This window comes from Salmo salar, chromosome 22 (assembly GCF_965601325.2).
Source record: "Salmo salar chromosome 22, fSalSal1, whole genome shotgun sequence".
NCBI lineage: Eukaryota > Metazoa > Chordata > Actinopteri > Salmoniformes > Salmonidae > Salmo > Salmo salar.
This window is the reverse complement of record NC_138312.1, coordinates 37,806,871-37,832,987: the sequence shown is the minus strand read 5'-3', so window position 1 is coordinate 37,832,987 and position 26,117 is coordinate 37,806,871. Positions and strand designations below refer to the sequence as shown.

At 40.6% G+C, this 26,117-nt stretch overlaps 2 protein-coding genes across 4 annotated transcripts; one reads left to right on the top strand and one right to left on the bottom strand.

The window, feature by feature from the left end:
• The first annotated feature begins 11 nt into the window (after window positions 1-11).
• On the top strand, window positions 12-15,041 carry LOC106583315 (tectonic-1). Of its 3 annotated transcripts, none has more exons than XM_014167366.3 (13): window positions 13-376; window positions 1,681-1,798; window positions 1,886-2,019; window positions 2,986-3,137; window positions 3,338-3,440; window positions 5,459-5,571; window positions 5,808-5,978; window positions 6,325-6,450; window positions 6,622-6,707; window positions 7,070-7,207; window positions 7,388-7,541; window positions 7,914-8,045; window positions 12,576-15,041. In XM_014167366.3, the coding sequence occupies exons 1-13, from the start codon at window positions 52-54 to the stop codon at window positions 12,720-12,722; spliced, it is 1,899 nt and encodes a 632-aa protein (XP_014022841.1). In that variant the 5' UTR covers window positions 13-51; the 3' UTR covers window positions 12,723-15,041. The 3 variants fall into 3 exon arrangements, with proteins under 3 accessions (XP_014022842.1, XP_014022841.1, XP_014022840.1); XM_014167365.3 differs by having other exon boundaries at window positions 6,619-6,707; XM_014167367.3 differs by lacking the exon at window positions 7,914-8,045 and having other exon boundaries at window positions 12-376; window positions 6,619-6,707.
• On the bottom strand, window positions 12,944-14,887 carry LOC106583317 (voltage-gated hydrogen channel 1). Its single transcript, XM_014167372.3, has 5 exons — window positions 14,671-14,887; window positions 14,356-14,460; window positions 14,004-14,238; window positions 13,696-13,808; window positions 12,944-13,536 (listed from the first exon to the last, which is right to left on the bottom strand). The coding sequence occupies exons 1-5, from the start codon at window positions 14,845-14,847 to the stop codon at window positions 13,480-13,482; spliced, it is 687 nt and encodes a 228-aa protein (XP_014022847.1). The 5' UTR covers window positions 14,848-14,887; the 3' UTR covers window positions 12,944-13,479.
• Window positions 15,042-26,117: the final 11,076 nt, after the last annotated feature.

The window sequence follows — 26,117 nt, the reverse complement described above, 5'->3', positions numbered from 1 at the left end:
GCAACTGGGATCCCCTAAGCAACATAATGCTTCCAGAAATCAATAATAAAGATGGACGTCTTTGTTTGGGTGCTGATAACTTTATATACATGGCCATTTTTTGAGTTCAGTGTAGCACAAAAAACGGACGATTTCAATTCTACTTTTGCACGCGCTAACGAATCGGTCATTGATTTGTTAGGTAAGCAGAATTTCACGGATTATGAGAATTCCAACGCTCTAGACGTTGAGATTGTTTCAACTGCATCGAATGTGGTTAGCACAAGAGATGGGACTGGTTTTAGTACACCGTCAACTACAGAGTCTACGCCACCGTCCATGTCTCCTCAAGTACCTCTGCCACTCTCCGGCTCCCTGCCTCCCCCTGTCACGGATGGTAAGGACGGTTGATTGTCTCTCAAAATGTAAAGTCTCTGCACCCTACTTCCTGTACTATGCTGCCCCACCAAGCAAAAGAGCAGTAACTGCTCATAGAGTGAAACTGAGAAAAATGACTTCAAAGTTTTTTTTATTGTTCAGCCAAATGAATTCTAGGCAGATCATTTGAGATGTGGTTGTCTGTTGTCTTACTATGAGGTTATTTTTTATTCATATTGACCCTGACTTCTGACATGACATTTGTCCCTAGACGGCAGTTATTGCCTTCTTGCTTGGTACACCCACTGGAATACGTTTCCATGACGATTGTTTTTGACACAAACTTGTGTTAATATATTTATTTGTATGTGGCTGTCCTTGTCATATAGTTTGATACTTGTATCAACGAAGAACAATAAACAATACCAAGGTCAACCGTAGACACAGCAGCACAACGCTCAGTGAAACCAAGGTAAAAGGCAGTAAGTAACTGACGTGTGTGATGACAGTTACTGACTTTTTCCTTGGTTTCACCTTAACTTTTTGCAGTTACTGCGAACATGACCCCCCATTTTCTCCAATACACAACACAATGGAGGCAGGATATTTGTCCACACGATAAAGCATGTATTTAATGTATGAAAAAAAGGGAATAACACATTTTGGACCAAATGCTCAGTTACTGCTCTTTTGCTTGGTAGGGCAGTAGGGCCTACACTACTTTAGACAGAATAACCCTTATCAGAGAGATTTAAAGGAAATGTATTTGTTTGAAAGTATTTGAACAGGGCCATACATAAGGGTACATAGCAATCTACATGTGATGTGGTTTGTGTATAGTCCAATAAAGCCCTTAACATGGGTAAAAGGGTGGGTAGGCCTATACCCCGTTATGTTATAGCAAGCCTAACATAAGGTGGACTCTATCTATCTATCTATCTATCTATCTATCTATCTATCTATCTATCTATCTATCTATCTATCTATCTATCTATCTATCTATGGGTTACTATTATATTGATGTGGTCCCTTAGATGTAGGGTGTATCCCAAATGGCATCCTATTCCTTATACAGTCCACTACCCTATGGGCCCTGGTCAAAAGTAGTGCTCTATATTGTGAATAGGGTGCCATTTGGGATGAGTCTTGGAAATCCCAGAACTGGGGCAACAGCACATTGGTTACATTGTGGTAGGCAACTCGTCTGTCTAGTGAGACTAACACACGCGTAAGGATCAGGGAATTAGACTAGGTGTAACCCATTAGGTGAGCTCTGTCTAGGTTGCTGTGTCACTCAGTTAAATTAGCATTCTTTATCCTCAGTTTCCAGAATTTGCCCGTGCGATCAATTAAAGGACCAGTGTGACCCCAACTGTTGCTGTGACCCAGATTGCAGACAAGAATTAGCTCTCTTCACCGGCTGTACAGTGAAAACAGTCCGGCAAGTCACTAGTACTCCTCTTTTATTTTCTGATGACTTGGGGTTTGACATGATCAATGTAATAATTAATCTATGTGTTCTTTCCAGTGGTGAGCCGAAGCTTTGCGGTCAGGACGTGGTCACCTACACTATTAGTGAAACTATAGACGGCTATGCTCAGGTGCAGAAGTCTGTCCAGCAGGAGGTTAACCTAGACGTCTTCTGCATACAGTCAACTAACTGTAAGTTTAATAGGCCTTGATATAATATAATCTAGGCTGTGGCTATGGATACAGAGCCTCGCCTCACCCCCACCCGCCCTTTCGGAAACTTTTTTTAGTTTTACATTTTTTTAAACTAAGGATCCGGATCACATTAGTTTTTCTAACGTAGCTGCTGCTCACTCCCCCTCCCTTCATGTTTCTCTCTTTACTCACCCTCTTTTGAACCCTGATGATGTCTGCCTCATAAAAACCCTATGGCGATTTGAACGACTTTCCAAAACATTTTATGAAGGCTACAACATTCTCTGTCTGTTGTAATGGATATTGCAGTTGCACAAGCAGGACGCAGTCCTTACATTTTCAGCGTTTTGTGTGATGATGAAGGCCAATCTTTAAAGTTGCTGCCATATTGTAGTTCCTGAAAAAAGAACACTACTTGACTGCCTGTCTGCCTCCTGCACAGCTTAGCCAATGTTTGCAATGATGATTAAAAAAATAACATTCAATTGCTAATTAGACTGGCTGTCTGTGTCTTTCTGCATTCCACCTCTAGGTAGCCAAGCTTTCTAGGCGGCAAGTATGTTGGCAGTGGAGTGGGCACTCGGCTATGTAAAAAAAAATATATATATTATAATAATAATATAATATTATAATAATGCATTTGCGCATAATTTTATGTTTGGGCAAATTGGGATACTGAAACTCCATATCTGTAGCCACTCTGTACAATCCATGACGTGATTATTATGCTCCCTCCACTCTAGTTCTTTAACGTCTTTGGTTTACTAGCAGTTTATTCATGTTAGTTGATCATTATCTGACATAAGTAGGGACATACACACATGTAATAACAAAGAACACACCTGTAATCACTCGAAGAATGTGAATGTGGAATTCTTGAATTTCAAACATTTTAAAGCATAATTGATCTATGAGTCTATGATAAGGTGACAATTATCTATATACTGTACATCTGTGTTGAAGATGAGGCAGGACTGTCCCTCGCCACACCTGAGGTTCCTTCCGCAGGGAACTTCGATGGCCTCTACAAGCACTTTGTGCAGTTCTTGTTTGGTTCTGCCAATAATGGGGCCACAACGTCTACAGTGGAACCTCTAACTTCACCTGGATACCTGGTGAGACTCACTCAAACCCCACACTGTTGACAATGTCCATCAAGAAGAATCAACAGTGTTTTTGTTGCGAGATTGTTTTCTGGTGATAGTACAAGATACTTAATAGTGCAATATCCTTGGGATCTACAATGAACAAAGTTTGACACTAGCTTCAGTTAGCGCCTTCACTCTCTTTCCAACTCTTTCCCCCCCCCCTTCAGTACGGAGATGTCATAGAAACGGAGGAAGAAAGCGGAGGAAGGGAATTCTTCCGGTTGCCGGCCCCCTCTGTTACGGCCCACTGCTCTGACCTGAACCCTGCAGGTACCAGAGACTGTTCAGCTCCATGTACATCCACACTGTCAGTATTGGCCCCTTCCCAATTAGGTCCCTAGTTTTTCAAAGATCTGAAGGGGCTGAAGCAGCACTGTGATGGCTCTACTTACAGTTGAAGTTGGAAGTTTACATACACTTAGGTTGGAGTCATTAAAACTTGTTTTTCAACCACTCCACAAATGTCTTGTTAACAAACTATAGTTTAAGACATCTATTTTGTGCATGACACAAGTAATTTTTCCAACAATTGTTTACAGACAGATTATTTAACTTATAATTCACTGTATCACAATTCCAGTGGGTCAGAAGTTTACATACACTGAGTTTACTGTGCCTTTTAACAGCTTGGAAAATTCCAGAAAATGATGTCATGGCTTTAGAAGCTTCTTTAGAAGGCTAATTGACATCATTTGAGTCAATTGGAGGTGAACCTGTGGATGTATTTCAAGGCCTACCTTCAAACTCAGTGCCTCTTTGCTTGACATCATGGGAAACTCAAAAGAAATCAGCCAAGACCTCAGAAAATAAATTGTAGACCTCCACAAGTCTGGTTCATCCTTGGAAGCAATTTCCAAATGGCTGAAGGTACCACGTTTATCTGTACAAACAATAGTACGCAAGTATAAAGACCATGGGACCACGCAGCCGTCAGACCGCTCAGGAAGGAGACGCATTCTGTCTGTTAGAGATGAACGTACTTTGGTGCAAAAAGTACAAATCAATCCCAGAACAACAGCAAAGGACCTTGTGAAGATGCTGGAGGAAACAGGTACAAAAGTATCTATATCCATAGTAAAACGAGTCCTATATCGACATAACCTGAAAGGCCGCTCAGCAAGGAAGAAGCCACTGCTCCAAAACCGCCATAAAAAAGCCAGACTACGGTTTGCAACTGCACATGGGGACAAAGATCGTACTTTTTGGAGAAATGTCCTCTGGTTTGATGAAACAAAAATAGAACTGTTTGGCAATAATGACCATCGTTGTGTTTGGAGGAAAAAGGGGGAGGCTTGCAACCCGAAAAACACCATCCCAACTGTGAAGCACGAGGGTGGCAGCATCATGTTGTGGGGGTGCTTTGCTGCAGGAGGGACTGGTGCACTTCACAAAATAGATGGCATCATGAGGTAGGAAAATGATGTGGATATATTGAAGCAACATCTCAAGACATCAGTCAGGAAGTTAAAGCTTGGTCACAAATGGGTCTTCCAAATGGACAATGACCCCAAGCATACTTCCAAAGTTGTGGCAAAATGGCTTAAAGACAACAAAGTCAAAGTATTGGAGTGGCCATCACAAAGCCCTGACCTCAATCCTATAGAAAATTTGTTAGCAGAACTGAAAAAGTGTGTGCGAGCAAAGAGGCCTACAAACCTGACTCAGTTACACCAGCTCTGTCAGGAGGAATGGGCCAAAATTCACCCCACTTATTGTGGCAAGCTTGTGGAAGGCTACCCGAAACGTTTGATCCAAGTTAAGCAATTGAAAGGCAATGCTACCACATATTAATTGAGTGTATGTAAACTTCTGACCCACAGGAAATGTGATGAAAGAAATAAAAGCTGAAATAAATCATTCTTTCTACTATTATTCTGACATTTCACATTCTTAAAATAAAGTGGTGATCCTAACTGACCTAAGACAGGGCATTTTTACTAGGATTAAATGTCAGGAATTGTGAAAAACTGAGTTTAAATGTGTATGTAAGCTTCCGACTTCAACTGTATATACTGATACATTGAGCCATGGAGCTTTTCACATTGCTTTCACCTATTTAGTCCTTTTCGATCAGGGAAATATAAAAGTGCTAGGGACCAACATGGAACCAGACCAGGGCTGAGTGTTCTGTGTTTGTATGGAAGAGGAGGAGGATGTTTGAGGGGAAGGGACCAGAGGCCAAAATCGAAGTGGGTCACAATGTAACGACACCACTTAAGTTTTGTCCTCATCCTTCACTTTAGCCTAAACCTCTCTCATCAAATTGTATTTGTGACATGCATTTTCAGCATTCCTGAGGGAGCAGAGCAATAGATGCATGCGGAGCCTGGTCCTGGAGAGGGACTGTACCACCCTGCAGGCCCTGAACATGCACAGCTACACTGACCCCCGCATCCTCTCTGTGAGTTGGTCTCACCTTGATGTTCAGCTTTATGTTTTGGAAAGTGCAAAATGTATTTCTCTTAGTCACTGTCCAATGAAAATCAAAATTGTAAAAGTTAATGTTCTGTCAACTCATACCCAAATAATGTTGTTGACTAGTCCTTTACTTGTAGTTGTGGCCAGCATAAATGAGAGAAAAACCACTCTAAAACCCAACTTGTATCTGAACAGACCAATTCCTTTTTTATTTCACAGAAGAAGAGTGAAGATGCGCGATTTGTGGCTGTGGAGGTGACCTCCATCGTTCTGCAATCTTTGGAGGGGACTCAGACCCAGCTGAATATCACTGGTGACTTGAGCCTGGACCCGCTACTGTTGGTCTCTGTGGCCCCTGACTCAGTAGTGTGCTTCAATGTGGTGCTCCAGGTGAAGTCTGAAGCCTCACAAAGCAAGCTACACAGGATGGCCGCTCGGCCTACTTGGGTAAAAAAAGAACATGCAAACGTGTGCAGCGAGGCAATTTGTAACCCCTCGCAAGTACGCAGGAATGCTATTTTGCATTGGTGAATGTGACAGATACCCTGTCTCATGGCCAAGGGAGCTGGTAGGTGGGAATGAGGAGAACCCAAATTTGTGGTAAAATAGAACTTTATTTTGTTGCCTTTGCTTGATTGTAGGAAACATGGCATGATTTTAAGACTTGTCCTAATCATAAACATTCAGACTCATCACTAATGTCAAATTCTGACATTCTGTTTTCCTCTGCTGACAGGTTGGTTACACGGTCACGTACAGTGAGGCTGGAGACATTGTGAATGTGACCGCGTCCTTGGTCCTTGGCGAAATCGACCGTAACATGGTCCCAATGGAGCAGGAGTTTCAAATTGAATTCGTCCAGGTGCCATATTTATGTTGTTTTTTTTGCATTTTGCATAGTTCTATGCCATAGAATATTTTAGCATTTTGCATCAACCCAGAAAAGTGGTTTACTCTTAATGTAAACGAAAGCCAAAATCACTATCACTTCAGTCAGTAATACCTCTCTCCCCTTGATGTCTTCTGCTAGCAGAATGTTGACCAAGTGGCTCTCCCCTCCAGTGGGAATCCTGGTTATGTTGTGGGGCTCCCTCTACTGGCTGGATCCAAAACAGCAGAATATCCTTTTTTGGAGTGGCCAGAGTGAGTTAGGTATAATTCCTCTTAAATGGCACATTCTTCATTAGTTTTCACTTCATCAACTATCCATTTGTTGTGATCAAAGTGGCATGGGATCCCTTTGAAGAGCAGATGCTTCAGCTTTCTATGAGCTGTTGATTCACTAGTTCTTTGGTTTTCTTAAAATAACTTCCTATTTTGCTTTTTTTTAAGAGATATGAATATGCACCCTATTACTGACTCAATATTGAAGAACCCATATTAAAACGTGTATATGAAACCTATAAGTTATATCTGAGTATTTCTCAAACTTGACGAGAGGTCACACATAATGTATTTGTGTCCTTAACTGTCCTGCTCACTGGAATAGTTCACAGTGCTGATTCGAGGGGAGCTTTTACCCTCCTCCATGGCTCCAAACTGTCAGACTGTCTCAGAGGGCCCCATCACCGCTCCCCTGTCCTGTTCGGGGTCGACATGGTGTCAGGCTGCACGTTGAGGTGAGAGAGGAAGACTGCTCTGTTCTACAGGACCTAAGGCCCAATCCCAAACAAATCCCTTGCCACTTTTTCTTGTCCCTCACCCCCTAATGTTAATGTCTTTGGTTGTTTGTAAGTAACTAAGGCATAGGGGTGAAGGGTTGGTTAGGGAAATACTGTATTTCTCTTATCTCTCTATAGGTTGGATGAGACTGCTAACTGCTCAGTGGTATCAGAAGTGGTTCTAGGAGTATTGAGGGGACAAAGCTTCCCCCGGTATGTGGCCTCTTTTGGGAATTCCCCACCTCAGCACCCAATGGACTGGGTGCCAATAAGGAACCAAACCAAACCTACGGTGAGAAACTTTGGGCAAAGTATTTTCATTGCATGTTGGTGGAAGAAAATATTATTTGAATGTTGTGATGTAGATGTTCCTGTCATACCATATATTAAGGATACAGAGACAACCATTACATTACAACCATTAAAACATACTCCAACGATGACACAAAACAGTAGATGAAATTGATAAGACATTTGGATTGAATCTTGAAAGTTTCCAGAGATGGGATGGTTGATTGAAGGATTTCCACCACCAACAGACATAGTTGGTTATGAGAAGTGCTTTTTCCGGTTTCTCAACAACCACAATGGTGTAAACAACAATGACTCCATATTGATGGTTGGTAACAGCCCTTATATGTTTCTATTCTCTTGGACTAAGCAGGAAGCTCAGAGTTGCAGCATTCCCCTGTCTCTTCACCTGGAAGTGCAATGGACCCAATATGGATCCCTGGTGAACCCGCAGGCTCAGATTGTCAGTGTCATTGAAGTGATTCACACCAACACCAGCAACCTGGTAAACCTTGAGTCATCTTAAACATTATGCGACTTGGGACAGTTTCCCAGATTAGGCCAACTGCTATACTAAAAAAGTATGCTCAATGGAGAATCTCCATGAAAGTGCTTTTTAGTCCAGGACTAGGCTTAGTTTGTTTAACTGCTTTGGTACTATTTTCACAAGTATGTGGTACATTTTCACAACTCTTAGTACAAAACTCCAAACTGGTCACACTTGTAAAGCAGCCAGTCTTTCATTCAAAACCTGTCATTGTGCATTCATTTGGATTGTAAAAATCTCTCACCACACAACCATTGATTCAAAATATACACTACCGTTCAAAAGTTTGGGGTCACTTAGAAATGTCCTTGTTTTTGAAAGAAAAGCTATTTTTTTGTCCATTAAAATAACATATAATTTATCAGAAATACAGTGTAGACATTGTTAATATTGTAAATTACTATTGTAGCTGGAAACGGCTGATTATTAATGGAATATCTACATATTCATAGATATATATATGCGTACAGAGGCCCATTAACAGCAACCATCACGCCTGTGTTCCAATGGCACATTGTGTTAGCTAATCCAAGTTTATAATTTTAAAAGGCTAATTGATCATTAGAAAACTATTTTGCAATTATGTTAGCACAGCTGAAAACTGTTGTTCTAATTAAAGAAGCAATAAAACTGGCCTTCTTTAGACTAGTTGAGTATCTGGAGCATCAGCATTTGTGGGTTCGATTACAGGCTCAAAATGTCCAGAAACAAAGAACTTTCTTCTGAAACTCGTCAGTCTATTCTTGTTCTGAGAAATGAAGGCTATTCCATGCGAGAAATTGCCAAGAAACTGAAGATCTCATACAACGTTTGTGAAATATAATGATAACATTGGTTCAATCACCAAAACACTACATAATGATATCTTTTCAATTTTGTCATTTTAACTACCAGTTAATCCAATAGCAAACAATACAAGATGCGTGTTTCAAGTCACCCTTAGAAGTGTTGAACGTGATATGCTACAGTACTGAAGATTACAGAAAATCTATCATTTCCATAATACCTATCCAATTTGCAATCAAAGGTGTGACCGATGAAGACATCCTCTACAATCATTCATGCCAAAAAACATAGGTGTAATGTCTGTAATCAAATTTAAGAAATTAATGAAACAATTAAATAAATGAAAATAAAACTGTTTAGCACGCACTTATTTTCATCAAGCCTGTCTTGATCATTTGGTCACAAATTCTCATCCACATGACAGTGAATGTCATCATTGTTTATGCACCGCGGGAAAAACCTTTTGCCATGGCGAATCCAAACTTGAAATTGGTCTGCACTGATTTTGTCGCATGACTCATTCATGGCTAGAAGGAGGGTGGCACGCTTATGGGGATGCTGATCGTACACTTTCCACCATGCTGAAAAAAGTTCCTCAATAGGGTTGGCAGCTACTTGCTGTTTATTATCTATGCATAGTCACTTTACAAATTACCTCGACTATCCTGTCACCCCGCACATTTAAAACATGTTTTACCTTTATTTAACTAGGCAACTCAGTTAAGAACAAATTCTTCTTTTCAATGACGGCCTAGGAACAGTGGGTTATAACTGCCTTGTTCAGGAGCAGAACAACAGATTTTACCTTGTCAGCTCGGGGATTCGATCTTGCAACCTTTCGGTTACTAGTCCAACTCTCTAACCACTAGGCTACCTGCCGCCCATTGACTTGGTATATAGCCTCGTTATTGTTATGTACATTTCTCGTCTTTTTTATTTATTTTTTACTTTTATTTTATTAAGTAAATATTCTATCAACTATTTCTTGAATTGCATTGTTGGTTAAGGGCTTGTAAGTAAGCATTTCACAGTAATGTCTACACTGATTTGATTTGAAAGGAGAGTATGGGGTCACGAATGGGCCTGGAAACATGCCTGAACCACCTTTGCATGGTAGATCCTGACGTTGTCACACACAATGACATAGGTGACCCCTTCACCTTGACAGGCCTGCTCAAGTTCATTGAGGAGCACAATGAGGTGTGCAGGATTGTAGGATCCAAGTAATGGCCTACATCCTACCACACCATCTTCAGAGAAATCTGCACAAATGGTGATGTTTCCCCCACGTTGTCCAGGCACTGAGACGGTCGCCCGTTGGCCGTGTTTTGGCCAGGTTGAAGCCCGCTTCATCAACAAAGATATACTTGTGATGGTTCACAGCAGCATCAAGCACTATCACCCTCTAAAAATCTATTTTGGTTAGATCTTTTTACAGTATAGGTCCAATATGATATTGTGAAGTAGCATGTGCATCAAATCGTAAAAGTAATACAGTACAGTGCATTCGTAAAGTATTCAGACCCCTTGACCATTTCCACATTTTCTTAGATTGTTCAAGATACTCAGGAGACTGTTCCTATGTATATTACTCAGGAGACTGTTCCTATATACACTACCTTTCAAAAGTTTGGGGTCACTTAGAAATGTCCTTGTTTTTAAAAGAAAATATTTTTTTTGTCCATTAAAATAACATCAAATTGATCCGAAATACAGTGAAGACATTGTTAATGTTGTAAATTAATATTGTAGCTGGAAACTGCAGATTTTTTTTTAATGGAATATACATAGGCGTACAGAGGCCCATTATCAGCAACCATCACTCCTGTGTTCCAATGGTACGTTGTGTTAGCTAATCCAAGTTTATCATTTTAAAAGGCTAATTGATCATTAGAAAGCCCTTTTGCAATTATGTTAGCACAACTGAAAACCTTTGCTGATTAAAGAAGCAATTCAACGGGCCTTCTTTAGACTAGATGAGTATCTGGACCATCAGCATTTGTGGGTTCGATTACAGGCTCATAATGGCCAGAAACAAAGGACTTTCTTCTGAAACTCGTCAGTCTATTCTTGTTCTGAGAAATGAAGGCTATTCCATGCGAGAAATTGCTAAGAAACTGAAGATCTCTTTACAACGCTGTGTACTACTCCCTTCACAGAACAGCACAAACTGTCACTAACCAGAATAGAAAGAGGAGTGGGAGGCCTCGGTGCACAACTGAGCAAGAGGACAAGTACATTAGAGTGTCTAGCTTGAGAAACAGATGCCTCACAAGTCCTTAACTGGCAGCTTCATTAAATCGTACCCGCAAAACACCAGTTTCAATGTCAACAGTGAAGAGACGAGTCCGGCTGGCCTTCTAGGCAGAGTTGCAAAGAAAAAGCCATATCTCAGACTGGCCAATAAAAGATTAAGATGGGGAAAAGAACACAGACACTGGACAGAGGAAGATTGTTTGAGGTGTTCGGATCACAAAGAACATTCATGATACGCAGAAAAAATGAAAATATGCTGGAGGAGTGCTTGACACCATCTGTCAAGCATGGTGGAGACAATGTGATGGTCTGGGGGTGCTTTGGTGGTGGTAAAGTGGGAGATTTGTACAGGGTAAAAGGGATCTTTAAGAAGGAACACTATCACTCCATTTTGAAATGCCATGCCATACCCTGTGGACTGCGCTTAATTGGAGCCAATTACCTCCTACAACAGGACAATGACCCAAAGCACTGCTCCAAACTATGGAATAACTATTTAGGGAAGAAACAGTCAGCTGTTATTCTGTCTATAATGGAGTGGCCAGCACAGTCACCGGATCTCAACCCTATTGAGCTGTTGTGGGAGCAGCTTGACCATATGGTACGTAAAAAGTGCCCATCAAGCCAATCAAACTTGTGGGAGGTGCTTCAAGAAGCATGGGGTTAAATCTCTTCAGATTACCTCAACAAATTGACAACTAGAATGCCAAAGTTCTGCAAGGCTGTAATTGCTGCAAATGGAGGATTCTTTGACGAAAGCAAAATTTGAAGGACACAATTATTATTTCAATAAAAAAATCATTATTTATAACCTTGTCAACGTCTTGACTATATTTCCTATTCATTTTGCAACTATTTTCATGTATGCTTTCTTGGAAAACAAGGACATTTCTAAGTGACCCCAAACTTTTGAACGGTAGTGTATATTACTCAAATAAAATGATCTTGCAGCAGTGTAAAGTATAACAAGCATACACATTCAGAAAATATTGAGAAACGGATTTGATGCAACCAATTGAATATTGATTGAATAGTGCTCTTTATAGAAGCATTTGTCACAAAGTGCTTAACAAAAATGTAACTTTATCAGCTTGTATTTGTATAACAGCAACCAGAGCACCCATCGTGGCTACACTGATAAGTGTCTCACTTACTGACTGTAAGTCGCTCTGGAGAAGTGTCTGTTAAATGACCAAAATGTACATTTAATACATGTAGTCCACTTACCAAGATCATTATATGCCCTGTAATGGAACAGCAGACTTTCCTTAGAAATTTTAGGCTACTGTTAGATTCCCTTGATTCAACAGTAACTTCATTTATGCATCTTAAACATATTGCGAAGTGATGGAACAATAGAGTTTTTCTTCCAGACCTCTGGTCAATGCCATGACACCTTTATTTAACACCCTACTTATGTTTTATTGCCATTTTTCTTTTCCTCAGGCGTTACTCTCTGGAGGCAGTCGTGTCATGTCTGTCACCAGCTCTGTGACCTTTGTACCTGTGTCTGCAGCCGCCCGGCCGGGCTTCAAGGCCTCGCCCACTATCGACGCCAAGCTGCCTTACGACTTCTTCTTCCCTTTTGTGTGAACGACTGATAGACGGAAGAGTGGGCAGGTGTTGCACACACAAACACACACAAGAAACCGCAACTATGTTTTAATATCCTCACCAGCATACCACTTAGAATGCATGGCCAATACATTGCTTCATTGTTAATGATATGCTAGTGTGGATATTGATGTTGCCTCTCTTTAGAGTCACCTAGTACTGACCAAAATGTAGAGCAAAAAAAAACTGATGTTCTCTGATGGCACTCAGCAACAACCTTTTATTTATTTGTACATACTGTAGTTTAGATCAAATGAGTATATATAAAAAAAAATCAATAAAGCAACATTTTAATAATACTTTCACAGTGATTCATACTTGTATTGTCTTTGCATAGCAAGCAACAGGTATTCAGCAAAACAGCAAGATGCAACAAATTCATTACAGGATCTTATGTACAAAATATAAGCTGTCAATTCATTGCTTAGCTGAATAAAGGCATAGCACATATATCTAAAAATATCAAATAAGACGTATGTATGCTCATTGCAAAGTGAGATACTGGCATATGACATCAATGAAGTCTGATCAGCTTTTATAATCTGCTTAAATATGCAGATAATGGTTGGAAGGTTGACCTAATCATGTGGAATCTATCTAGCCTGAGTGCCAGTCTTTGTGCTATATTACCAACTCCTTGTCATTCATTGTCATGCCAAATGTTTGTTTATTGATCAATTCCAATAAAACTTTAGAAGTAGATAATGAAAAATGGCATCTTGTTCCTCTTCCGGCATCAGTACTCAATGTCATGCTGTCGCAGGAGAGCCCGTAGTTTACTGTTCTCTTGTTCCTAAAGAGGTGAAGAGATTGAAGGGTGTGTTGAAAAAGGGTCTATTGACTGACTGTAAGACACACTGTATAAGAGTGTACTAAATTACCAAAATGTAAATGTCTTTAAACTTGTCTTGGGCGGGTAGGGGTTTGGGTTCCCGGAGGCTGGCCAACTCACCGTCTTGCCGCTGCGCTCTTGTAGCTCGCTAACTTGCTGGACCAGTTTATCATTGCTCTCCTTCAGCTTGTGAACTTTGCGATCGGCCCTTGCCTTCACAGACACCAGGATACCTGAGTGGTGTGAGAAAACATGACATGTTGGACACAAACCCATTTTACAACATTGGTGACCTAGCTAGCTGTGTGACATAAAGGTTGTGTTCATTAGGGCATGCATTGGATAAAGCTTTAAAATTTGTTTCTGTTTCAGTCCATTTTCTTCCCTTTGATGCCTAATGAACATCAACAAAGTGACACATTTCTCACCGTTGACTATCCTGGCCACCCTCCAGAGCCTGAGGAGGATCAGGAGGCCCATAGAGGCGTCAAAAGCATCTTCACTGGCTGTATACACAACATCCAGGATGAAGGACACAATCACTACCAGCCCGTCAAACACCTCAAACTTGTGATGGAAGAACTCCAGCTGGTAAGCAAAGAGCTTCCCAGCCAGCTCCACCATGAAGAAGGTGAGAAGAGCCAGACTCAGGTAGTGGAACACCTGGTGAAGAGGGAAAGGACAGAAGAGTTGTTGAAGGAAGTTTGGGGTCACAGATTTTTTTGGGCTGTGTAGTGTTGTCCCCAGGACCGACTTTGGGAAACTGCACTCTAGACTCACCACAGGGGCAATGTGTCCATGCTCCAAATCGATGATTGTTAGGTCGATCAGTAGCTCGACCAGAACAAAGATGGCATCCAGGATGACCAGGCACACCACAGCTATCTAAACCAGAGGCAAACATTCATCAGACAAGACCAACCTTCTGACAAGCATATGTGAGAATTTACTGTCTCATATTTGCAGCCTAGACTGAAACACACACACGCACACATTCCCCATCCACAGTTGACATTTGATTTGAGCAAAGGTAACATTTACTAGCTGTGTTTGATTGACAGTATGAGCATTGCCTACTCCACTCATATTCCATACCTGGAATTTGTCGGAGCTGTAGAGCATCTTCAGGGAGTCTCTGAGGGAGAGTTCCCCCTGGGGCATCTGTCCTGTGGCTGGTCCCAGCTCCTCACTAGCTTCATGTAGCTCCTCATCCTGCCACTGGGTTGTGTGGTCGTCACCCACCGTGGTGAAATGCCTCAGGTACTTGGACATAGTGATGCAGGGGGATGGGGTGGCCCACCAAAAAGAGACAGTTTTCCTGCAAGGGCATGTGGAAATTAAAGGTTAAAAGTTTAACTGAATGTAATTTAAAAACCTCTGATAGTCTTTGGGGGGAGGGCTTCTGTGGTGGAGTTGTCTCCCTGTTGCAACTTGTAATTAAACTGGATTGATTTTCATTGACCTTATCAATGACTGCTCTCCTTTTTGTTCACCTGGAAATTACTATTACAACATCGATGTACTGTATTTGGTCCCGTGTGGCTCAGTTGGTAGAGCATGGTGTTTGCAACGCCAGGGTTGTGGGTTTGATTCCCACGGGGGACCAGTACGGGAAAAAATTATAATAATATTGTATGAAATGTATGCATTCACTACTGTAAGTCGCTCTGGATAAGAGCGTCTGCTAAATGACTAAAATGTAAATGTAACATGTATTTAACATAATTCTCTCTCTACTAAGCTAACATATGGAATTGTTTAAGATGATCATGATCATTTCGAATTTTAAGACCCCTGTAGGTATAAAATAAATGGCAAAACAGACAGTCCAAAAATAAATCATAAGGTTTTGAAGTGTCTGAACTATATCTAGGAGAAATAAGAAAGCTCAGGAAATATTTTAGTTTTTTGGGCACATATTTAACCCCTTTTTTCTGTTGGCACAAAACTACCTCCCATAAAAAAAATGTTTTTACTGGTACCGGATTACCTTCAGACGAGCCCTGTGACACTTGTGGGGTTCATAGAACAAAACGGAGATCACCATCGTGTTCGTGGGATCCTCATCTTCCCATAGAGTGGTCATATTAGATGGCCAAACCTCATGGTTTGACAAACACAGCTGTAGCTCAGCAATCTTCCGTTGCGGAAGGCGACATAAGATGCGGTGGATTGCCAATGAAAAAACAGATCTCTAGCTTAAACTGATGGATTTTGGTGGGAATTGTCTTTATTATGGTACTTAGATTGAGGCACAGGTGTGTCAATAGACTCTTAAGGATGTTTATGCTAAAACTTTCAAATGTCACAAGTTTGTCTGAGGTACAATAACACAATAGAACTATATTGTTTACTGTTTATCCAAAGCTTTCCACTCATTTCCTAACATGGACATTGTTAGTATGACCAATTTACTAGCATTAACATGGAGGTTCATATTTTCACCAGCTGTATTTCTGCAAACACACATTGAGTAGTCTCTGGAATAAATATTTTATAAACCATCATATTATCATATACACAAAGAATAGGCAACCTGTTGTAACTTACCTGCCTTAAAGTCTATGAACGACTGCTCAACAGTCAGGATGAATTGGCACTTATGTGTTTCCCAGCTGTGAATTGTACAATATTGGTATACTTCTCCTTTTAAACATTGCAAAACCATGCAAGATGTTAACAAACCAAACCCTCTTTCTCAAGATGCAAGTTAACTGTGTGGGCAGCCCATGTTAAATTTCCCCCAAAAATCTAGACCAATATAGTTTATCATTACAATAGATATTTTGTTTTATAAAAAATAATAAACATCTTCTGCCTTGCAATTGCCAAGTGCCTGATATAATTGATTTTGTAGCCAATAAGCTTTAACTTTAGTGATCATGGTCAACAAATGGTTTTAACAATAACGTGTGTAAAATACACTGAACAAAAATATAAATGCAACATGTTAACTGTTGGTCCCATGTTTCATCAGCTGAAATAAAATATTTGTTTACATCCCTGTTAGTGAGCATTTCTGCTTTGCCAAGATAATCCATCCACCTGACAGGTGTGGCATATCAAGAAGCTGATTCAACAGCATGGTCATTACACAGGTGCACCTTGTGCCGGAGACTATAAAAGGCCAATCTAAAATGTGCAGTTGTCACACAACACAATGCCACAGATGTCTCAAGTTTTGAGGGAGCATGCAATTGGCATGCTGACTGCAGGAATGTCCACCAGAGCTGTTGCCATAAGCTGCCTCCAACGTCGTTTTAGAGAATTTGACAGTACGTCCAACCAGCCTCTCAATCTCAGACCACATATGGCGTCATGTGGGCAAGCGGTTTGCTGATGGTGGCGATGGGGTTATGGTATGGGCAGGCGTAAGCTACAGACAACGATCGCAATTGCATTTTAACGATAGCAATTTGAATGCACAGAGATACCGTGACGAGATCCCGAGGCCCTTTGTTGTGACATTCATCCGCCTCCGTCACCTCATGTTTTAGTACGATAATGCACGGCCTCATGTCGCAAGGATCTGTACAAAATTCCTGGAAGCGGAAAATGTGGTCTGCATACTCATTAGACATGTCACCAATTGAGCATGTTTGGGATGCTTTGGAGCGACGGCGTGTTCTAGTTCCCGCCAATATCAAGCAACTTCGCACAGACATTGAAGAGGAGTGGGACAACATTCCACAGGCCAGAATCAACAGCCTGATCAACTCTATGCGAAGGAGATGTGCCGGGTTGCATTAGGCAAATGGTTGTCACACTAGATACTGACTGGTTTTCTGATCCACGCCCCTTCCTTTTTAAGTTATCTGTGACCGATGCATGTCTGTATTCCCAGTTATGTGAAATCCATAAATTATGGCATAATTTATTTATTTCAATTGACATTTCCTTCTATGAACTGTCACTCAGTAAAGTCTTTGAAATTGCTGCATGTTGCGTTTATATTTTTGTTCAGTATAGTAGTTTCTTGAGTGTACTTTAAAAAAAGGCTGAGATTTACTTCAAAGTGCATTCATCCTATTGCTTACAGCCTTACACCTATCAAGTTATTTCACATTTTCACAAGTGTCCAGTGAGCAGTGTTGGGGAAACTACTCTGAAACTATAGTTTACCAAGCTACCAATTACTTTACACTGGAAAAAGTTATACTACGCTAAAGCTTCCCACAAGAAAAAGTATAGTTTACTTAACTAAAGTTACTTTGAAAAGGTAGTTCACAACATCCAAACTACTTAGTGAAAAATTATCCTATCTAAATTTGAAATATCATAGACTACAAATTGCAGGTCAGTCTGGAGTTAGAAGTTAACAGAATGTGAAATTTAGTCTATTAAACACAAAACATATGCTTAAATTGAGAATTAGGCAGGTCTGATGCCAAAGAAATAGAAATTCTTGCCCACCTAAAAAAAAGTAGTTTGTAGTTCCAGTAGCTACCCCGTTTCATGGCAAAAAAAAGTAATAAACTACTGAAGACACTGAAGATTTGAATTTAGTTCAACTACCACCAAGCTACTGCAAAATGGAGTTACACTTCTAGTGTAATTCCCTTCTCCCCAACACTCTGGGGAGGAGTGGGTATGGTTTTTTCTGGACAGGACAGGGCCTTACTATACTGGCCCAATAAGCACATGTCCTAGAGATATCTCTTATTGGGACAGTGATTAGGTCGTTTGTCATTGGTGCTGGTGGCCTCGGTTCCGGACCCGCTAGGGGAAATCACTGGGCTCTCACAGACTTTGCAAAATATGTTGTCATTATCTGGCAACAGTGTTGTGGACGAATCAGAATTAGTTGGGTAACATAGATAATTAAGATGTTTTATTAGTATAATATGCTTATTTGAGGTACTTGTCATTAGAAAGTGTCCATTGGACTCTGGTGTCTTTTCAGTTGCATGTCTACCTTAGCTGGGGCTCAGACACTTGGGGCCCAGAGAGAGGAGAGGTCAGACTTGTCGTGATGGGAATGTGTCTTTACCTATGCTTAAACCATGTGAAGGGATGGCGTGATTACTGGGGAACCAATGACTTGTCTCCACAATGTCTGTGAGCAAGTCACACCCTCCTTTTCCTTATTGTGGGGAGGTTTATGGCAGTGTCTGGGACCATGGTCTCTTAGATCTCACACTTATCCTGTGGTAGTATATGGCCTAGAGGCTCACTCCCTCCAGTAAGCCTGTCCAGGAGTGGGGTCAAGAGGGGGTTTGCTTGAGATGGGAGTATCTAGAGTTGACAATTGATATATGCCATTGGATGAAATGGTGTTTTCGTTCTATACCGTACCTGGGAGGGACAGTTCTAAGGAGACCAGATACTGGGCTATATAATGAACCAGGTTGACATAGCAGTTACTGTCTGATGTGGCTTCAGCCCCAGATGTTTTTGGTCCAGTCCAGAACCTTTTGATGTTTTTTATTTAACATTTTTAAATACATTTTTACATTTCAGTCTGATATGAGTTTCAATAACCACACCTCACTTTCGCTATGCAGTATTTAAAACAAATGTTTTAGCGACACATTTTTATGACAAAAATAAACAATATAATATACTGCGCTAGGCTGTACCGGGCACTGCAAGAAGCCCCTGGAGAGGTGGAGCCTGCTGTGATTGGTCAAGATTTCACAACGCAGGCGACCGCTCACATCCCTTTGACCCCAGCCCTACAGCACCGGTTAGACGTCAATATCATCACTCAACAAAACGCCTGTCACTCAGTCAGAGTCTGCAGCATTGCACAAAGCAAATATGGATATTCAGAACTTCTTCCGAAAGAGGCAAAAAAAGCAAGCAGGTTGAGCAAGAGCAGGCAGCAGTCAATGAGGTGGAGAGGGCAGAACATACAGAAAGTCAAAGTGCCGCAGAGTTAGCCACAGGTTTGTGCAGGGTTGCTAGTCTCCCTCAGCATAAGGGTTGGCTAATGCGAATGAGCTAGAATTAGTGTTCAGCATCCTTAAGCTATTGGGTGTCAGTCAGAGTTATTTAAAAGTACAACTTGATATTCTAACCCTGTTTAAAATGGTAAATGTTGAGGTGGTAGAACTGACTAAATAAAATGAATCAGCAAGGTCTTATAAACTATTCCATTTTACAGGTAAACATGCTTGACTCATGCTTGACTTTGTAAAGAATTTAAAAAATAACTGGTCATTATTAAATCTAGGAAATTATTTCATTTCGTTTTTTTGTATCATTCTTTCTATTCACTTAGCTACTTACTTGTTCTATTGTTGTTACATTGTCGAGAGGTTAACCTGCAATTTAGCATTTCATTGCACTGTGTACTCATGTATATATGACAAATAAACAAACTTTAACTTAGAAGGGAAGGGGGGGGGGGCAACCAGAAAGAGAGTGGAAAAGATGGCCAGCTTTGTGGTTAGATTGTAGGTGAACAAAACATTTAAAATATAGGTAACTGCCAAAATAAAGGAAACACCAACATGGTGTCTAAAAAGGGTGTTGGGTCACATGCCACCAGAACAGCTTCAAAGCGCCTTGACATAGATTCTACCAATGTCTGGAACTCTATTGGAGGGATGTGGCACCATTCTTTCATGAGAAATTCCATCATTTGGTGTTTTGTTGGTGGTGGAAAAACACTGTCTCAGGTGCCACTCCAGAATCTCCCTTAAGTGTTCAATTGGGTGGAGATCTGGTGACTGAAACAAACACACACCCTTTAAAGCTCCTTTGAGACCCCTCTTTCAAAATCCCTGCGCTTTCTTCTAGCCATGGTAACCAAAATAATGGGTACCTGGGCATTTTTATGCATGACCCTTAGCATGATGGGATGTTAATTGCTTTATTAACTCAGAAGCCACAGCTGTGTGGAAGCACCTCTTTTAATATACTTTGTATCCCTCATCTACTCAAGTGTTATTGCCATTATTGTCAGTTACCTGTACATAGGCCCTTAAATTGTGTCCTCAAATGTTATGTAATCTAAAAATCACACATTAGCTGGTAGAACTGACAAAATGAAATGAATTAGAAGCTAGGTTTCCATCCCATGTGGGAAAATCCCAAATTGTTTGCATAGTCAACTTACACACACATTTATCCCACCAGACATGCCACCAGGGGTCTGTTCATAGTCCCCAAATCTAGAACAAATTCAAGAAAACGTACAGTATTATATAGAGCCCTTATTGCATGGAACTTCCTTCCATCTCATATTGCTCAAATAAACAGCAAACCTGGTTTTAAAAAACAGATAAAGCAACACCTCACAGCACAACGCCTCTCCCCTATTTGACATAGATAGTTTGTGTGTATGCATTGATATGTAGGCTCCGTGTGCCTTGTAAAAAATGTATGTAGTTCTGTCCTTAAGCTGTTCTTGTCTACTGTTCTGTATTATGTTTCATGTTTTGTGTGGACCCCAGGAAGAGTAGCTGCTGCTTTTGCAACAGCTAATGGGGATCCTAATAAAATACCAAAATACCATTGGCAACAGATTTTCATGCAAATATTCTAAAATCAGCATAAAAACAATATGCACATTTTCCCAGCAGAGATGTGTTTCCATCAAATTGATTTGTTGTGGATAAAATGCTATGGGTGATGATGTAGTGCACATAAAAATAACTTTGCGTTTAAATTCATTTTCAACTCTACTGATGGTTTTCGAACAAAAAAGTGGTGCGTTTATATAGCGACTGTGCCAACTCTGGTATTGGCATGTGCTCTCTAGCCAACAGCTTGCAGATACAGTGCGGGTATAGGCTAAATTATGAGGTTATTATGGACAAAAGAGCAAAATAATTTTAATTTATCCAACGGCAGCCAAGCATGGATCATCATGTGAACAGAATGAGACCCTCAATATTCACTGGAAAGGAGCATCAAACTCATCAAGCCCATAACTTATTTAATCTGTAGTCTAATAAACGGCATGCTTTCCCGAGTCGTAGTGGGAGGACCACGCTCCATGTCATTGAGTGACTCCAAGTTTACTTCGATATGATGGATATTATATCAATATTTGCATATAAAAGCATTTCCAGAACTTTTTCTAGCATAATACATTTTACAGACACAAAGTTGACAGTAATTGTCTAGCGTATTTTGATTTGTCGACCTTTGGAAACTTTACTGACAAATTTGCTGTTACCATCAGCCCTGTCGGGACATTTGTACCTTTCTCGCATAAAAAGGTTGGATGAAACCTGGTTAATGTGTTCTTATTCCATTATACAGGTAAAATGTTTTGGCTCATGTCTCTTTATATTCTTATAGACTAGGGGTTATGTAGCTTCTTATCTGTCATATTTGGAGTTATGTTGCTCTGTTATGTGGACACTTGATTTTTTCTTTACAGTTACCAGTTGCCCTGGTCGTGTCAGTATACAGTAACTTTAAAAAGCAACTGCCCCTAAAAAACAACTTCTCATTTAGAAAACAGCCTTTGTGGCATTGATATGAGTCAGAAGCATTTATTCTACTGTGAAAATGTACCATAAGGGGTAAAAAAAATTTTTTTGGGGGTCATAAGATCAGTCTCGTCCAAAACTGAGTTTTGTGAGACTTGTGGACTAGACTGCATCACAACGTAAATTAAGGTTGGGTTTGTTTCAATTCTGGCCACAGCTGGCAGCACACAAGTTTTCATAAATTCGAAGTGCAGCTGCAAGCTACCCGATCATAATGCATGTGGTAAATTTGGTTTGACTTTGGATATCCCTATAGGACTCGTTAGGGACCATCTGTAAATTATACAATGTAGATGGGACAATACGTTAAAATTCCAATAGCTCCAAATTTCAATGACTTCAAACCAACTATAAACTGTAGAAATTCATACACAAATAGTGAAAGCATTTAATGTTTACTAAAATGTGTGCAACATGAAAATATTGTTTAATTTACATTATATAGTTTATTATCCCTAACTAGCTCCAGCAATAGGCCATCCAGAGTCCGTCAGGTCACACACCAGCCGGATGACGCTAATTGTTGAAATAATTTGGCTAACTCTTCCCACCTGCGAACACACACACGAGACACCCACATCAAACCACAACCTGAAACCAACTCACATTTGAATTCAGTCATGGGCGCTAGCATTTCTTAATGAACCAAATAAAAAGACGAGGCCAAATCAGGAAGTGCAGTCACCCTTTAAAACAAACTAATGACATGTTGCACCTCAACTGTACCTTGCAGATGAGCCAAGGACGAGGACAGATGACAACAGCGGATAGACAAAGGAGACAGTAACAAGAACCTGAGATGGCAACAGACAAGACACAGACAGCAACAGACAAGACACAGAAAGTGACAGAGGGTAGATGGAGAGAGAACAGAGAGGGTTTGAGCACACAGTAGACTATCACTTCAAGCTGCTCTATAGTCTAGTTGTATTTATTTACACAAATTATAACAGGTGACATAGAGACAGTTAAAAAGTAAAAAAAAAGGTTTACAAAGAATTTGCAGGTGAGGTGAAAAAGCCTGTAAAATTACTATTAAAACAGTTGTTTACTTTTACACTTTTTATAATCAGGACATGGAGGATAGACAAGAGACTTCAACATAGAAGACTAAGAGACAGCAACAGAAGAGGACAGACAAGAGAGACCACAACAGACAACACAGAGAAAGCAATGGAGAGAGGCAGATGGGTGAGCACACAGTAGACTGTCACTTAAAGCTGCTCTATGGATTCCAATTATTGCATAGTGCGAGAGAGAGAGTGAGTGAGTTCGGGACTGTTAAGCCGTGTTCCCATTGGCAGTTTGAAGTGACTCAAATCCTATGTATTTGCAGATCCAATTCAAATCTGTTCTTCTTCCTGCAGTCTGAACAGCCCAAAACCACATGGAATCTGATATTTCAAGCCACATTTCATACCACCTTTGTACAAATCTGATTCCTGGGCATGTGACTTGTGTCTGAATGGTCAAATCTGATTTATTTGTCCTCAAGTGGTTTTTAGACTGTGATTTGGCATATCTCGTTGCTTGCTAGCTACACTGTTGATAGTTTAACAAGAACATGTGGGAGCTAACTAGCTTGTTAATTGTTAAGTGAATGTGCGAGAAAGCTAGAAAGCTACCTAGCTAGCTAGTTGACTGCTGTGGCTAGCAAAAAATTATTTGTTTTGGAAGTTGGATCATCTTATCCTTTGAGGCTTTAGGTGTTCTTACACCATGATTTTCCATGAACATTCAAAGCAACTGGGAAACATCCATGGCAGGCATTGTTGTCACCTTAGCTTGCTACATAACTTCTGAGTGATAGGAAGCACGAGCGCCGCCACCAATCAGCCTACACCACTGCGCACACACCCGTCATTAGTATGACAACTAGCGTAGCCATGTCAGCAAATGACTGCTGTCTGTACACACACATCCAATTTGGTCACTTGTAACTTGCTGTTTGGACAGTCAGTAGATCAAAACAGATTTGAAAAACAAAACTGATTTGAGCATTAACCTGTTATGGATAGGGGGCAGTATTTTCACGGCCGGATAAAAAACGTACCCGATTTAATCTGATTATTACTCCTGCCCAGAAACTAGAATATGCATATAATTATTAGCTTTGGATAGAAAACGATCCAAAGTTTCTAAAACTGTTTGAATGGTGTCTGTGAGTATAACAGAACTCATTTGGCAGGCCAAAACCTGAGAAGATTCCTTACAGGAAGTGCCCTCTCTGACCATTTCTTGGCCTTCTACACTCTCTTTATTGAAAACTGAGGATCTCTGCTGTAACGTGACACTTCCTACGGCTCCCATAGGCTCTCAGAAGGCGGCAGAACGGTGAATGATGACTCTGCAGGCCCAGGCTGAAAAACAGTAGCGCATTTGGATAGTGGTCGATCTGAGAACAATGAGACTGAGGCGCGTGCACGAGCCGACACCATGTTTTTATTTTTTCGTCTTTGAACGAAAACAGGGTTTCCCGGTCGGAATATTATCGCTTTTTTAAGAGAAAAATCGCATAAAAATTTATTTTAAACAGCGGTTGACATGCTTCGAAGTACGGTAATGGAATATTTAGAATTATTTTGTCACGAAACGCGTCGGGCGCGTAACCCTTCGTCACCCTTCGGATAGTGTCTTGAACGCACAACAAAACGCCGCTATTTGGATATAACTATGGATTATTTTGAACCAAACCAACATTTGTTATTGAAGTAGAAGTCCCGGGAGTGCATTCTGACGAAGAACAGCAAAGGTAATCCAATTTTTCTTATAGTAAATCTGAGTTTGGTGAGGGCTAAACTTGGTGGGTGTCAAAATAGCTAGCCCGTGATGGCGAGCTATCTACTCAGAATATTGCAAAATGTGCTTTCACCGAAAAATCGGACATAGCGATTGCATAAAGGAGTTCTGTATCTATAATTCTTAAAATAATTGTTATGTTTTTTGTGAACGTTTATCGTGAGTAATTTAGTAAATTCACCGGAAGTTTCGGTGGGTATGCTAGTTCTGAACGTCACATGCTAATGTAAAAAGCTGTTTTTTGATATAAATATGAACTTGATTGAACAAAACATGCATGTATTGTATAACATAATGTCCTAGGAGTGTCATCTGATGAAGATCATCAAAAATTAGTGCTGCATTTAGCTGTGGTTTTGTTTTTTGTGACATTATATGCTAGCTTGAAAAATGGGTGTCTGATTATTTCTGGCTGGGTACTCTGCTGACATAATCTAATGTTTTGCTTTCGCTGTAAAGCCTTTTTGAAATCGGACAGTGTGGTTAGATAAAGGAGAGTCTTGTCTTTAAAATGGTGTAAAATAGTCATATGTTTGAAAAATGGAAGTTTTCGGATTTTCGAGGACTTTGTATTTCGCGCCACGCCCATCATTGGATATTGGAGCAGGTGTTCCGCTAGCGGAACGTCTAGATGTAAGAGGTTTAAGGCCTGCAGTGTGAACAACCTTTAGATTCTTTAATCAGTTTGTCTCATTGGACATGTCAGAGTCTATGTTTTAAGTTGTTGAGTGGTCTGGAGGTTTTTGGCAATACACTGTAGATGTATGTGTTCCAGGGTAGAGAGACCCACAGTTGCTACTGTAATTGACTACTGTCAGTGTCTGCTGTGGCAGGTGGGAAAGTGCAAGTTACCTGAAAAAGAGCTAATCTCTCAATGTTCATCTCAAAGTGCACCAAACTTATGAATTTAGCTGTTAAAATTCCTTTGCCTCCAGACCCCCCTACTGGCTTTGTGCTAAGCTCCCAATGTCTTCAAATCCTAGAAATACCCCGGCCTCTGGGGCCTGTTTGGTGTCACACTTTTCCCCCATCTAACACAGCTGACTCCAATAATCAACTAATCATGATCTTCAGTTTAGAATGCAATTAGTTTCATCAGCTGTGTTTGCTAGGGATAGGGTGGAAAGTGTGACACCACTCTGGGCCCCAAGGACTCTAGCAAAGATTATGGATATACTGACAAGATACATGTCTCTCCGATCTAACAATAGGAGTCGTTGTCCACAAAGTGGCACGGCTGGCTGTCTAGCTCCCGCCTATCCTTTCTTTGGATTGGTGGATACATCTCATTATTGT